Raw genomic sequence first — 16,626 nt, 5'->3', positions numbered from 1 at the left:
CTGTCTCTCGCTGTTAAATAAACAAATAAAATCTTTCAAACAACAACAACAACAAAAACTCAATTCCATTTAGAGTTTCATAATTCCATGAACCACATCCTAACAGAAATCTAATACTTCCAGGAATGGCTTTTAGTTCTAAGGCATGAAATGTATCTATTTCAGTTTTTACTCAAAAGTTTTATGATTTACATTAGAACTTTAGCAATTCAAAAAGATGTATACAGAAAAGATAGCACAGTATAATCCTCTCTCAAAAATCAGGAAAGAACAGTGAAAGATGATGCCCACTATGAATATTCAAAGAACTGACAAAATTGGAAAAAGAACTGGAGTGAGTCAGGGCATTAGACTCACAGTCCAGGATGACTGGTAACTATACGGTGGAAATCAGGAAATCATTTTACCTATAATTAGCCTCATATTTCTCACATGAAAAATGGAGGTCAGACAAGATTAATCTCAAAGTTTTCTTCTACCTCTAAAAATAAGAGAGCTCTAGGTCAGCTAGTGTGCCTTTCTATTGAGTGGTATAACTGCTAACATGTATGGCATACATTCTATGTGACAGACACTGTTCTAAGTGCTTTACATATATTGATTCATTTATTCTTCACAATTCTGTGAGATACATGCTATTATACCCACATCATAGATGAAGAAAATGAGGCTCACAAAAGGGTTAAACCACCTTCCCAAAAGGTGTGAAGTTAAAGCCACAGACCAAGTCCAGGGAATTCTGGCTAGATTCTGTGCTTTTAGACACTTTACTGAACTACAAATATGTAAAACGGCTTTTCTATGCACCATTACATAATGCCCAGTGGAAGGTAAGATCTGATTGATACTCTTGACAATTTTCAGACTTGTACATTCTCAACTGAGGGAGAACTGCTCTTAGTGATTGATTCCTATAAAAGAATGTAGGAACCAGGATCCCTGGTTTGGTCCTATCATTTTTATAAAGCAACTGAAGACCTACACATGTAAAACGATTTACCCAAAGTCACAGAACTCAGCAGCAGAGCCAAGATAAAAACTTTATAATCTCTAAATTCCTCATCTAGGGTTTTTCTTCACCATTTTCCCTCACCAGAATAATGACGATAATCCAGGTGAAATCTCCCAAAATCAAGAAGGAAAAAAAAGCCACTTATTTCCTTTTTGGAGATTTCTATGGCTCTTTAAATACAGCATTAACTTCTTCAGGAGCCCATTCCATGTAACTGCCTTATCAAGGTATCTTTCTACAGATCCAGCAGCACAGCATAGTGGTTAAGGGCAGAGACTCTGAGGTCTGACTGTCTGGGTTCAAATCCTAGTTCTACCACAGAGTAAGGGTGTAATACTGTATAAATTATTTAATCTTCCAGACTCTCAGTTACTCCATCTATAAAAATGGGAATAAAATATGTACCTTACAGGATTGTTCTGAAGGTTAAATGAAAAGAGGTGAAGTGCTAGACTAGAGTCTGGCGTACAGTAAGTGCTATATAATCATTTGCTATTAATATTATACTAAGCAACCAAGATCTCTCCAGGTTTAATTTTACTTAAAAGTCATCTATGAATAAAGAACCATTTTGAAACGTCCTCATATTTGAATGAAAAAAAAACTTCTCTTGTACAGAACCCTATCTTTTCTGGGCTTAATAATCCTGATTCTTTTTTTTTTTAAAGATTTTATTTATTTATATACCAGAGAGAGAGAGAGCACGTGTGCGCACAAGCAGGGGGAGCAGCAGGGAGAAGGAGAAGCAGGCTCCCTGCTGAACAAGGAGCCCAATGAGGAACTTGATCCCAGGACCCTGGGATCACAGACCTGAGCCGAAGGCAGATGCTTAACCCACTGAGCCACCCAGGCATCCCAATAATCCTGATTCTTTTTATCCTTTCTTCACAACACCTAGTTTTAATCCTTTTTTAACTTTGAGAGATATTTCTTTTGTATTTGTATAGTCAATATTTCTTTCTTTTTTTTTTTTTTTAAAGATTTTATTTATTTATTCGACAGAGATAGAGACAACCAGTGAGAGAGGGAACACAAGCAGGGGGAGTGGGAGAGGAAGAAGCAGGCTCATAGCAGAAGAGCCTGATGTGGGGCTCGATCCCAGATCGCTGGGATCACGCCCTGAGCCGAAGGCAGACGCCCAACCGCCGTGCCACCCAGGCGCCCCTGTATAGTCAATATTTCTTTAGCCTATATTTGTGAACTAGCAAAATCAAATCTAAGTTGTTTAATTCTACTTTTAAAAACTAAGAATTTTCAAGATTTTCTTTTACCTGTAGATACTGAGAAAGCTGGAATAGTTCCTGAGAATACATACTTGGAGTGTTAGCAGCAACCTAGAAACAAATGACACAAGCACCAATAGTCACACAAAACATTTATAAAAGACACTAAAACCAAACCAAGTCCTGGAAATGTCTATTTACTGACATATGCAAAATAAAAATTATTTTTCAGCTTAACGAGTTCCTTTCGTTTTCAAAGTATTTCTGTCTCATGTCTAGAATTTGTAAATGGTATTATTTTTTGCTGACCAGTCTGAGATTTATAAGCAGGGTGGTGGAACAAGTACTACTCATGAAAACATTCCTTGATACATCAAATCACAAACACAGCACAACAGCAATACAGCCCTTTCTTAATTCAGAAATAATACATCCTAAATCAACAGATTTACGTTTATCCCCTTTAAAATTCATTGTTAAATAGTTCTTCAAAACGCCAACAAGTCACAATTTTTTAGAAGTAACCATCTTCAAAATGGAAGTTGTATGTGGGGTTGCAGGGAGAGATTGGACATGAAATGTAACACTGTGTCCAATGGCCAGAGGCAGTGAAAATAGATTTGTCCAGAAAGGATGGATGGATGGATGGATAGAAGGAAGGAAGGAAGGAAGGAAGGAGGGAAGGAAGGAAGGAAGAGAAAGAAAGAAGCTTCGTCTTTTTTTTTTCTTCTTCTTTAAACTACAGGTAGGTTTAAGAAGAAAAAGATGGGAAATAATGGTGTTTAAATTACAACTCACAGAAAAAAATACTTTGAACTCAAGAGTATTAGAAGAAATACCTTCAATAAGGGGTTCTTCCCAAGTGTGGAACATAGAACCATGGCATTATACATCCCCCCACCAAAAAAGAAGAAGATACCATTAGGTTGCTGTAACATTTACCCATATCCTCAACACCACCAAGCCTTATGTATTATTAATGACGTTAATAGCATCATTCTTAAGTTCAGAAAGTATATTTTTATTAATATGCTAACTAGCATTATTCTTAAACGTTAGTCCTAAATTGGCAAGGCCATTATTTACTTCTGAAATAATGCTTGGTATTACTGAGGTTGATGATCAACCACTTTTACTTCTAAAAAAGGAATCTAACAGGGAACTTCAGTTTTAGGCAGGCTTTCTTTATCCAAATAGAAGAAAAAAATGTAAAATATTTTTCCAATAGTTTAGTTAGTACACTAAGAAAAAACATCCACACTAATGTCAAAAGATACAGATGTATTTCTTTGCTATTTAGGAATGATATCTACAGTTTATTACACCATTATTTCTGAACTAAACGAAAAATACGAACAATTATCGCAAATTTTCTGACCAAATCAGGTTAAAGCTAAAGGTATACGTTGGGGGAACTATTTGGGCAGAAAACTTTAATAGATATTTCTAGACAGAATTGTATTCCAGAATAAAAAGTAGTAACTTAGACTTCGTATCTCTGGCTAGGCACAAAACAAGTGCTCCTAGTCTATACAATCAGCCATTTACTTGAGATAACAAAGGTTTTTTCCTAAGAAACATCCATCTTAAATTCTCCAATTCAGAAGACTGCAATAAACAAATACCTACATACACTGTATACAATTTGTTACAGAAGAAAATAAGTTTCTAGGTAAAGCATATTAAAAACAAACAAAAACATTTTCCAAAGCAATACAGTTGAGTTAGTTTAGAAAAAAAAATCATTAGTAACTTACTTTGTCAACAGGACTTGGTAATGGAGCATGGATGACACTGAAAAGTAAAATTTAGAATTTTTTATCTAATTTCCTGACAATAGAGGAAATAGTATGACAGTACCAGAATATCTTAAACCCCAAAGTTGATACACTTGCTGTCATATAGTTAAAAGAATGTGAATTACTTTTCAATCCTTCATAAACACATAGAATTCTTAGAAAACAAGGTTAATAAATATAAAAATCTACCTTTTACACATATTTCTAAACACAAATTCAAAATTCAAAATGTATTAAATGCCTTTGAAGATCCTTTATTTAATGAGGGCTCTGGTGACTTCCATGACTATACAACTTCTAAATAGAAAAGAAGCACTCCTTAGATTATCCGTTTTTAATTTTGGTATGTGTAAATTATGGCCTTTTAAAATTAAATATTCATATACACAAAGTCTTAAAAACCAAAGTTCTACTCGACGGAAAGCTATTATTTGGAAACCTGTTCTAGTGGAGAACAACTTTGGCTAATCAAACAGTATTACTGTTCTCTACACAGCCACCTCACACGCTAACAACTGAAAGCTCAGATGTAGGTATGAAACTAAACTCGGTATATTCCTTTAAAACTAAGCAGTAAAGAGGTAGTATAATTGGTACTAATTGCCTTTTGGGCCTTATAAAGTACTACTGACAGACAGGCAGTGTAGCGTAGCAGTTACACACGTAGTAGGCTCAGACGCCATACTGACTGGGCCCAAATTCCGGCTCTACTTACCAGCTGCGTAATCTTGGGCAAGTTTACCTAAGCACTATAGGTCTTAGCTTCCTCATCCATAAAATGGGGAAAATCATAAAAACAACCCCATGGGGTAACTGTGAGCATTAAATGTGTTAATATAAATAAAGAGCTTTCAACAGTACCTAGGACATAGTAGCACTTGATCCTACTACCACTCCCATGAGAACAGAGCAGCTAAGGAAGCCAGGCACTGTGACCAATTTACCTCTGGATCCCCAGAACCCATCACAAGGCCCTAGCAAAGCTGGTGCCTAATGAAGGTTTAAAAAATTATGCCAACTTTAGTTTTTCTCTTTACCCTATAAACATGGAATAGACAGTTTAAACGTGACCTTCTTTTTCTTGACTATACAAGCAATACATATTAGATTATGGAAAATGTGTGAAGTAAAGCATGAGGAAATAAGTAAAAATTATCTAAGGCCAGCACCAAGAGATAACCATTTGGGGTATACATATTTTTCTTTGTAGATATGCACATATAGGCAAATGAACTTAAAATCTAAATAGAAGCAAACAGTATTCATATTTCTTTTAAATCCAGTTTTCTTAGTGACCCAAGTACAAAATTTTCTGTTCTTGTGAAAATTTGGGTAACAAAAGGCTAAAAATCTAGCTAAACATCCTATTATATATATATATGCATTTTACAGAAACTATCCTGGATATAGGTATATTTTGTTTGAATTATAGAAAAAGTTCATAGGCAACGAGGGCATGCAGAAAAGGGAAACCATTATTTAGCGTTAGGATGGTGGGATTACAGGCAATTTTTCTCTGTTTCTTGTCATTTAAAAATTATTTGTACAGGGGTGCCTGGCTGGCCCAGTCAGGAGAACATGTGACTCTTGATCTCAGAGTTGTGAGTTTGGGCCCCATGTTGGGTATAGAGATAACTTTAAAAAAATTATTTGTGCAATATAATAAAAATCAAGGAAGAAAAAAGAATTAGCTTTTTGAGAACTAGCTAGTGAGGATCTTAAAAGCATTAAATGCTATGTATATAATGCACCTGAAATTCTAAGCATTCTGACATACCCAAATGTATCTTGACCGGTAAAAAAGATCACAGTAACAGAAACAGCCAATGACCACTGCATGCTTAATATATGCTAGGTACTACACAAAACTCTTTAAGTGCATAACCTTGCTTAATCCTCCTCATAAAATTCCTGCTCAGAGGTACTACTGTTATCTTCATTCTTCAAATGAGAAAAGGGAAGCCTGATCAAGACATAGAATCAGTGGACTTGGGCTTTGAATTAGATTATCCACCTCTAAAGACCATCCTGATCTTCTACCAGCTCTAGAGAACTGCCTGTCCAAAATTCATCTTCTTCAGAAAGTCAGCTAGACTATACAACGAAACTGGCAGCAAAAATTTAAATGATACAAATATTTAACCACATAAGAAAACCCAAACGATGAGAAGGAAACGGGGCAGAGATGAAAAGCAGTGGAGAAACAAGAAGGATAGGGACACAAGTCACTAACATAGACTTTGAAAAATTTACATGTCCTCCTAGATGGAACCTGAGATCACAGATAACCCTTTATATAATTGCTCAAAGCTCTTAACTACATGAAAGAAAAATCTAATTATCACAAACAAACATCAAGGTCTTTAAGAAGCCACACATCATTAGTTGATTAACAGTCACTCTTATTTTTAAAAACTTAACCCTTGACTCCTGAGTCACATTAAAGTTCCCGAAGTTAACTGTATTTTTTAATAATTAAACTATAATACAGAACATGAAACAGATTGTTTTACATTTAAATGTTCAAAAATTTTTGCTTTGCTTCAGATATGCTTAAAGCTAAAAAAAATTAGTAGCATCTAACTGAAGCAAAATACACAATAATCCTAATGAAAGCACAGACTATCATAGTAATAAGAGGGCCTCTCTCTGCTTTCTTTTTCATTCTCTCTTTTCTACTCACTATTCTACTTTGCCTTAAACTTATTGCTTATCTTAACCTCCCACCCTCAGATCTTTGTCTTTGCTTTTGAAGGATAAAAAATATTATGTTGGGTATAGAAACAAGCTTCTTGCTCCCCAAATAAAAAATGCTTAAGTTTAATTAATAATTACTACATAATGATAATCTGTGAAAAGCACAAGATTAAAATGTACTTACATTTAGATTTTAACATTTACATTTTATAAGTAATTCTTCCTTTTCAAGTTTGTCCTCCTCTAAGTGATCTTTCCACTGCTTCAGGGGGAAAAAATACAGCTTTGGAAAATCCCTCCAAAACTCCCACCAAAATAGGCTACTAACTATATCAACATCCTCAAGGTCCTAAAAGATCATGACCACAGCATTATCTTCAGAGGGAATCACAGTTGAAGAAGTCCTATATTAAATGCAGATCAAAATACAGCTATCACTCACCATTAATGAGTACAGCTATCACTCACCAGTAACTTATATACCCTAAATATTTTTAAAAACAACTAATTATCCATCAAAGTATAAATCGTGAAGTTAAATTTGGAAACAAAATAACCTGTGCCTCATTATACATTATTATTTACTAGAATTGTAGCTAATGTGAAAAACAATTAGTATATTATATTCTAAAAGTACTGCATTAATTTTCTACCATTATTAGAACAATCTTGAAGTGTTAACAGTATACCATCACCCAGAATATTACTAACCAAGGTAATTAATACAAAAACTTCACAGCACTAAATTATACTCACTCTGAGCGGAGTCGGGCTTCCATACCATCTGGTAGAAAAAGTTTTATTGTGGAAACAATACACCCATGGGTAACTGGTTAAAACAAACAAATAAAATGGATTAAATAATTGTTTAAAAATACAAAACTTCATATCTTTCATATCCAAACATATATTTTGTTCCTAAATGTAATAACTTCCAGGAAAGAAATCTGGTGGTTTCTCCCCTGGAGAAAGTCATCCCTATTCATACTGAATCACGGCTGCAAGGCAAAATTACAGATATAATTATTTTTCAAAAGTGTCCTAACCTCCAATGCTGTAACAGTCAATAAAAGGTCAGCTGAATATATAGAAATACAATTGAGGAGAGGAAATGCACTTTCTCCCCTAACTGCTGAATTCAAAACCTAACTCCAACTATTCCCCAATTTAATATTTAGCCCTAATTCCTAATTCTCGTGTCCTCAACCCATAACTCCTATCCACGCTTAATGAACTCTAGTTCTGCATAATACAGCTTGGAATACGCCGTTCAAGTACCCCATTTAATGACTGAGAAAATCAAGACCTCAGAAAAGTGAAACTGCTTCTGGAACTCTGTTAAGTATCAAAGCTGTTTGCTAAAACTCAAGTCTGAGATTCCCAGTTCAGTATTTAAAACTGTGGTTTTGTGTTCCTGGTGCTTTTTCTTCCTCCACCCTCAAACATTTTTACATAACATTACGCCAGTCACTTTGTAGACAACTTCTTACTGTTGCTTCTTACTTCCTCCTTTTCCTTCTGATGATTTCAAGACACAAAACCCCCCAAAAGCTGCATTTATACAGAGCTTCTCTTTGTGATTGGGTTTTATGGGGAAAAAAATTTCTTGCTGGTTTAAGGCTGGTGGCTTTTTATTTCTCTGTTCTTCTGAGATTACATCTTCCAGGGTTAGGGTTCAAAGAGTTAATTTATTTAGTTTACCAAAATCTAATTAAAAGTTAATGCAGGGTGATGAATATATACTATCTCATGATTAAAAGAGTGGTGGTTATATGACTGTATACATTTGTCAAAACTCAGTGAGTTTTACAATAAAACTGGCTTATAAGTAAATTATATCTCAATAAAACTGATTAAGAATAAAGCTAATGCTGGGGCGCCTGGGTGGCTCAGCTGGTTAAGCATCTGACCAGCTCAGGACATGATCTCAGGGTCCTGGGATCGAGCCTCACATTGGGCTCCACGCTCAGTGAGGAGTCTGCTTCTTCCTCTCCTTCTGCCCCTCTCCCTACTTGCACGTGTGCACGAGTGTGCGCTCTAATTAAAAATAAATAAAATCTTTTAAAAAAAGGAATAGAGCTAATGCATTTATAGAAGAGTAACTTATTAAGTGATCAGGCCCATGAATCATCAAAATGATATTATAAACATGAAGTAATATGATTATTCTGTCATCTGGAAATATACAGTAAACTTAATTTTGAAAATTGCTAACACAGATCAAGAACCATCTATGGGACAGTCTTCTAAACTCTGCCTAACACAGTAATTAGAGCCATGCATCACTGGGCTCCTTCCTTCCATTCGGTCCTCATCCTCCATGCTGCTACCATAAATACCTTATGCAAGACCAAGATACCTGCACTTCCAAATTCTTCACTTTTCACAACTCCGTGCATTTTACAAGCTGTTCCGTCAGAGATGTCCTTTATCCCCTTGCTTGCATGACCAAATGCTACTTATCCTCTTGACTCAGACTTTCTACTTACTTCACCAAACTGATTATCTGAGTTAGGGGTCCCCAGAGCCTCCTATATCTACCTCTTAAAATAGTAAGCACACTGCATTGTGAATATTTATCACTTACACAACCACTGTCTCACTGGTTAGAGTCAACTCTGTGAGAAGGACAAGGATTGGTTGCTTTTCACTTTTTAAATCCCACACTTGGCAGAGTTATCTGGTACAAATTAGGCATTTAATGAACGATTACTAAATATGCAGAAAAACACGTCTGGTTAATACTTTACAGCTTACGTTACCCAGGATGAAGATGTCTCTTACTTTGAGTACAGTAGGGTTCACCTACACTTGTAAGAACTACCTAACTCCCTCTTTTCCCTGGTAGAACACAGGGAAGGGACAGATTTATCCCAGCTCTATGACTCCCCCAGAGATTTTCTATAAACAGGCTATAATAAATACAGGAGAACAGTACAAGAAGATCCAGCAATACTGACACCTGACCAATATATTTATATTGATAATAAAGTTTTTAAAAGTAGGTGCAGTGAGTTACAGAATAAAATTGCAGTGCCAGAACTAACAAGCTGTGATATATTACACCAGAATTTCCATTGCTCAGATATATCACCCCAAAGCCCAGCAACTGGACTGCTGTACAAATCTGTGAAATGAATCAAGGGCTAATATTGACTGGGCAGCACAGGGTTGCTGTAATACTGAAGGCAATTAAAGACCACGTCTGATTAAGCTGACAATCTAGTCTAGCCAGCCCTGCCTTTGAAAAGGTTCTTGGGACAACTAGATACACAGATGCATAGAATTATTAGTTGTCTTTTTAATTTGCAATGGGAAAGTACTTAAAACAACCTGATAAAAATGTTTTGTTTTAATACTTACATTAATCAACTTTACATAGCAGTATTTCCCAAATGGAGTGCTAGCAGATGTTAAACAAAAGGATTTTGGGGTCAGAAAGTTTGGAAAATATTTGGTTAGAAGAGACTGAAAGAGTTTTTATTTTTTTAAACCAGTCTTTCTCAGAGCTTAATGGGCTTTTTATCCATCAATGAGGCTCTTGAAGTAAGATGCATTTTCCAAACTTATTTAACCATTGAGCATCTCTGTCCCCCGTTTTCAGAACGCTTACACAAGAACTGATATTACAGTATTATATGCATGATATATATGGTATTATGAAAAAATACTTTGGAAAATACTGCTCTCAAATATTCTATGAATCACTTTGTAAACAAATCGTGCTCTCAAAATTTACCCAGAAATATTATTTACTATATTTCCAAGACTCAAAGACAAAACTGATTATAAAACACACAATTTGAAAGTTTCTCGGGCAGGATAAAAAGGCTGCAGGGTCACTGCCACATTAAATACAGGTACCTTCCGCTTTTTTTTTTCTTTTTTTGACAGCGGGGGGGCGGGGGGGAGGCATAGGGAGGGGAGAGAGAATCTTAAGCAGGCTCCACACCCAGCACAGACATGGGGCTTGATCTCAAGACCCTGAGATCATGACCGAAGCTGAAATCAAGTGTCAGAGGCTTAACCAACTGAGCTACCCAGGTGCCCCCCACTTTGCTTTTTTAAAAGTTTATGTTACATCACTTCACTTTTATGAAAGATCTACATTAGCACCTGTTTTTCTAATCAAAAGAAATCCAAAGAGGATTTTTGCTTATTATGAAAAAAGGTGAAAAGCACAAATAGCATTCAGTGTGTGTTTTGCAGTGAGCTGTTACAAAGGCATTAAGAGTGGCCCCGCCAAGTTCCTCCCCCACAAACTGCACTCGGCATCTCAGCATCCAGCCGCCATAGCTTTGAACCGTGTCTGTGAACATCTGTGCTTTATCTTGATTTATTTTGTGTATCCATTGGCAAGACATGTCCTTAGGTATCAGAAAAGCCTAAGAGGTGACTTTTGGGGTCGGGGAACTCTAAAAAAATTTTTCCATGTAAATTAATGGTAATTGTTTCTTCACTTGACACCAATTTTAAAAGGTTGCATAGGGGGTGCCTGGGTGGCTCAGTCGACTGAGCATCAGACTCTTGATTTCAGCTCAGGTCTCAATCTCCGGGTCGTGAGTCTGAGCCGCTGCATTGGGCTCCATTCTGGGCATGGAGCCTACTTTAAAAAAAAAAAAAAAAGTGTCACAGAATGATCTACTTTCTGACAGCAAGGAAACCTGTACACATGCACTGCAAGCTACATGCAAATTTCAGAAATGTTTGAACATGAAAAACGGGTGTGTCTGAATCGAAAAAACAAGGTATCTATGGAGAAAAATCTACAATTACTTGTAGTTATGAGACTTTATTAAAAATCAAGATGAAGACTACCCAAACTGTCATTTGTGGGTTTTTCCCTCTATCTTATCTTATACAGGTTATTTATTTTGCTCTTGAGTTAATATGTTTACTTTATGGTATGAAGTCAGCCTTTTCTGTTGCTTCACATAAACATTACTTAAAAGACCCATGTTCACTGTGATTAGCTTAAAAGCTATTTAAGGCCCTAGACTGGGAGACTGAAACTTCTGGGGTATGTTGTAGTCTGGTTCTAGCTCTGTTCCTGCATTGAGTAGGAAGGTCAACACTATTTTATATTTGAGTAGTTCGAAGGATCCCTTGAAATGACGGGCAGTAATAGAAGTACAATGAGTGAGACCATAAAAATACAAGAAACATCTAAGAAACCAAGAACTAAATGAGAAGTGTTAACGTTTCCAAACTGGGGAATTATTTGTCTTTTGACTGCAATCTAAGATAAAAGAGCTACCAAACTTTCATCCTTGATTTTTTTCATTTCATAAAGCTTTTGACTCAAAGATTTTATTTTTTTTAAAAGATTTTATGTATTTATGAGTGAGAGAAAGCGTGACCAGGGGAGAGGCAGAGGGAGAAGCAGACTCTCCACTGAGCAGAGAACCGTACTTAGGGCTCGATCCCAAGACCTTGAGATCATGACCTGAGCCGAAGGCAGACGCTTAACTGACTGATCCACCCAAGTGCCCCAATTTTTTTTTTAAGTAGGCTCCTCACCCAGCATGGAGCCCAATGTGGGGCTTGAACTCGGGACCCTGAGATCAAGACCTGAGCTGAGATCAAGGGTTGGACGCTTGACTGAGTGAGCCACCCAGGTGCTCCTCAGAGACCTCTTCTTTTTTTAAAGTCAGAAAAGAGGCAGGAAAAGTTAGCTGAATAGACAAGTAATATTTTAAATCTAAAGAGATATTTTTGTATTGATATTCTACCGTTGTCTTCATTTATTTATTTATTTATTTATTTTTAAGATTTTATTTATTTATTCGACAGAGATAGAGACAGCCAGCGAGAGAGGGAACACAAGCAGGGGGAGTGGGAGAGGAAGAAGCAGGCTCATAGCAGAGGAGCCTGATGTGGGGCTCGATCCCATAACGCGGGGATCACGCCCTGAGCCGAAGGCAGACGCTTAACCACTGTGCCACCCAGGCGCCCCCGTTGTCTTCATTTATGAGCTAGAGTTCAGTAATAAAAAGTCTTCCCTCCTCAACTACTTGTTTATGTCAGGAATAATTCTCTCCAGGAAAGGTAGCATAAACACTTTATTCTTTCTCATTACTTCCATGTTTTCAGGATGTTTTATCTAGGTTTTAGATTCTTCCAAGGGTGATCAAATCTTTTTGCTTTCTTTTAGTATCATTTAAGTTCATGGATTTAAGCACAGTTGATATATTTCAATCCACTGATGTTATTTTTATTGATCCTCAAACTGTCCCATCTTTGATCAATTAGAACTTCATGTTAGTTCTTGGGTTTTCCAACAGAACCCTAGCAATCTTAGATAGCTTCATTGCTTTATACACGACAAAATCTTCTAGGCTCAACCTGTACATTTCCTGACTAGACCCATAATCAGCTATTTCTCCCAGGAATCCTGTTTCTAGCTATTAATTTGGTGGGAAGAATCCTTTCTCTAGGTATGTGAATTCATTTGCTACTTTATTTCTCTAGCAACAATGGAGCAATACTGCTTGTGAGCTTATTTTTCAATTTATGCACAAGGAGGAGTGGTTCTTTGGTTTTACCTGTTTGCTAAATATTCACTGAGAACCTGCTGGCTACAAAGCAGTATGCTGGTAAAGATGAATAAAACCAAGATGACTATGACTAGGTCCTTGTCCTTGAGGAGATTTCAATTTATTTTGTAGAGAGAACAAGAAATATCTAACATAACAGCAAAGGAGAAAATTTTTCACAAATGCTACAAAAGGTACAAAACACTATGGGAATTTGGAATGGACAAGGGCGGGGAAGGATTTATTAAAACGGGTAAAAAAGAATAAGATTTCAAAAGCTGGAAATGGAAGGAAAGGCTGAGAGAATGGCATGAGCAAAGAAACAAAGAGAAGGATGTAAGAGAGTGCACATCTTAGGAGGGCAGCTGGAGGAAGATTGGAGGGAGCAGGTAAAGAATATATCTCAAGGCCCTCTAGGTGCCAGGCCCCATGCTAATTACACTATACATGTTAACTAGCTACTTATGACAAACCATGTAAATAGTCATTTTTATGTCTTATTTTACAGAGGAGACAGATAAGATAAGGTCAGAGGCTAAAGTAACTTGCTTGAGATCATACCTTTGGCAAGTGGCAGTGCTAGGATTCAAGAGAATCTTTTCTATACACCATCTTATAATCTAGTTAACAGCTTGACATATATTAAGGAAAGGAATGGGAAACAAAATCAAAAGTTTGAATTGAGTCCACATTTTTGAGGGCCTCAGGTATACAATTAAGCATTTCAGACTTTATTCTGTAGTATGGTATAGCCTTCTAAAAGCAGGAGAAGAACAAAGCTGTAACAGAATAATATTCTGGAGGCAGTGGGGTGGCAGCATACGGTGGCCAGAAGTGGAGGCTAGTGTGATGCTCTAACTGGACAACAGAAACAAGCAGGAGCCGGGAAAGGAGACAAATGACCTGAACGACTACAGGCAAAGAAGACACAAGATTCAGAAACAATGCCAGGATTCTGAGCTAGTGTATGGGAGAATGATGGAACAATAAAAGAAATTGGGAAGTCTGTAGAATGCTCTAGTTTGAAGGGGAAACTAAGCTTTGTACAGAGTAATTTTAAGGGGCTTGAGGACAAGGGAAAGCATATAAAACAGCTGCTGTCAGGAACTTAATTGAAAAGGGTTCTTAAGCCTAGTTTCCAAAAGAACAACCAAGGCTTTTAAAAAATAGGTATGTTCAGTCCCCACACCTTGCAAATCTCCTTAGGACTAAAGAGTGGGATTCAGACATCTGCAGTTTCAAAAGTTCTGCAGATAATTGTGGTACAGATAATTCCTGGGTCAAGAATCCACTTTTTAAAAGAACAAAAGAAGACTGCCACGCTATCAGAAAGATTCTCTTAGTCACCCCAGCAAATCTGGCACAGCCTGTGCTGAATTAGCTTTGTGATTTTCCCTAGCAGCTAGAAAGTGGAAGAAAGTAAAGCTTCTGGTCAAAGTTACCAAAAGCTAGGAATGAACAAGGACAGCAAAGCCAAAAGTCAAGGGGTAGTTTAGAAGTTAGTAAGAGTAACTTTGAAATGGCCAATGATAAGTTCCAAAGGATAGACAGTTAAAGGAGCCTGGGGCTGAAGCTACTATGAAAGAGGGGCAAACTTAATGGCAAGAAAAGATGGTACAAATGATTGGCAAAGGTTTTAGTAATAATAAAAGTACCTGGCCTTGAGATGAGAACTCTGTATACACTCTATCAATGTTCACATAGAACATATGCTGCAATGTGAGCACTGAACATCATGCCATAAACCTTGAAGTAGGCAGTAGTATCATGAGTTCCATTTTATTAGATGAGCAAATTAAAGTTTAGATAGGTTAAGACGAGGTAACTGAGTCACAGCAAAATAAAAAGGGTGGTAGAGAACCCAGTTTCCAACCCTCATCTTAAGCTTTCAGATTAGAAGAAAGGTTGTCAAAACCTTAGTTGAGACAAGATGGTAGAAAGAACTTTTGTAACATGGTAGAGGAAGATTCATAAGACATTTTAAAATTTATTCAACCAGTATGTGTCAGGTTGAGTGTGGAGATTCTACAGTGAAGACATACACACTGGTTGCTCCTGTACAGCTGATGGGTTAGTGAGGGAGGCAAACACATAAAGGGGAGTGCAGAGTGCAACGGGGACATGGAAACGCACTTTTCCAGCCTAGAAAAGTTTCTAGCCAAAGGAAAAAAGCATGTGCAAGGGCTTGAAGACCAGAAAAGACAAGATCTATTGTGGGAGGTAAAAGTAACTGAGGGCAGTTTGAGCACAATGCAAAAGGAAGATACCACTGACTTTGCTCATAATAAGCCCCTTATTCATAGCGGCTTACCCAGGAACAGATATTTGTGAAGTGGACCTCAGTGATGAACTGACTGGAGTTTTTTTTTGTTTTTTTTTTTTTTTAAGGGAGTTTATTATAGCATCCCAATTCTTTTTTTTTTTTTTTTAAGATTTTATCTATTTATTTGACAGAGAGAGAGACAGCCAGCGAGAGAGGGAACACAAGCAGAGGGAGAAGGAGAGGAAGAAGCAGGTTCTCAGCAGAGGAACCTGATGTGGGGCTTGATCCCAGGACCCCAGGATCACGCCCTGAGCCAAAGGCAGACGCTTAATGACTGAGCCACCCAGGCGCCCCGAACTGACTGGAGTTATATGTCAAGTTTATAGAACTAACTGGTTCCAAGCTTTGCAGCAGAGGATTACTGTAATATGTAACCCAGGAAACTCATGCCCTGTCTGAGCAGTTTGTGGGCTTGGGAACAGAGGAACAGATAGCATTAGGTTCCTAAAGCCCCCATTCCAGGAGGATCTGATAGGTTGGCTTTCTCTCTTCCTCACTTCCTTAAAAAGAAAAATCTATTAGAATGTCATCCTATTTGTTTACAATGATATTTTACATCTATACAGCAGGTTATTTGTACAGTACTAACCAGGGAGTTTTCTCCCTGGAGTCACACTATGTGGAAAGCCAAACAACAAAATCAGCTTGTTTTAGCGAGGTTAGAGAAGAGTCACTAATATGAATGGATATGCTCAATGACATCAGGTTCCTATCACCTTTTTAACAAAATCATGATTATATACATATACAAAAAGCCATTTTTATATAGTATACATTCTTTTTTGAAATTCCCTTTTACACATAATTTCACCTAAATACATAAATGACACAGATAGTGGAAGGTTTTTAATTGCAGTCTTATTAGCCCCACCCTTTTTTATTTGGCTCCCTCTTCTCCTTTACTCCTCTCTTCCACCCCACTCCAGGATGATCCACAGTAATGACCTAGTATGCATCCTTCCATGCTTTTTTCCCCATGGTCCATATACGAACACATACATGTATGTGTACATTTATAGGGATTGGTGAGACTTTT

At 37.0% G+C, this 16,626-nt stretch overlaps 1 protein-coding gene across 50 annotated transcripts in view; it reads right to left on the bottom strand.

Annotated features, from left to right (window-relative positions):
* Positions 1 to 16,626, bottom strand: part of SLMAP (sarcolemma associated protein) — a 142,174-nt gene that overhangs the window by 58,501 nt on the left and 67,047 nt on the right. For all 50 annotated transcript variants that reach the window (XM_048226528.2, XM_044384946.3, XM_048226535.2 and 47 more), the window contains exons 3-5: positions 7,488 to 7,560; positions 3,993 to 4,029; positions 2,284 to 2,346 (exon numbers count right to left, since the gene is read on the bottom strand). In XM_048226528.2, coding sequence (XP_048082485.1) covers positions 2,284 to 2,346; positions 3,993 to 4,029; positions 7,488 to 7,560 — 173 coding nt within the window. The remainder of the gene's footprint in view (positions 1 to 2,283; positions 2,347 to 3,992; positions 4,030 to 7,487; positions 7,561 to 16,626) is intronic.

This window comes from Ursus arctos, unplaced genomic scaffold (assembly GCF_023065955.2).
Source record: "Ursus arctos isolate Adak ecotype North America unplaced genomic scaffold, UrsArc2.0 scaffold_14, whole genome shotgun sequence".
NCBI classification, from domain to species: Eukaryota; Metazoa; Chordata; class Mammalia; order Carnivora; family Ursidae; genus Ursus; species Ursus arctos.
The sequence above is the reverse complement of the archived record's forward strand: the minus strand, read 5'-3'. Positions and strand labels throughout refer to the sequence as shown.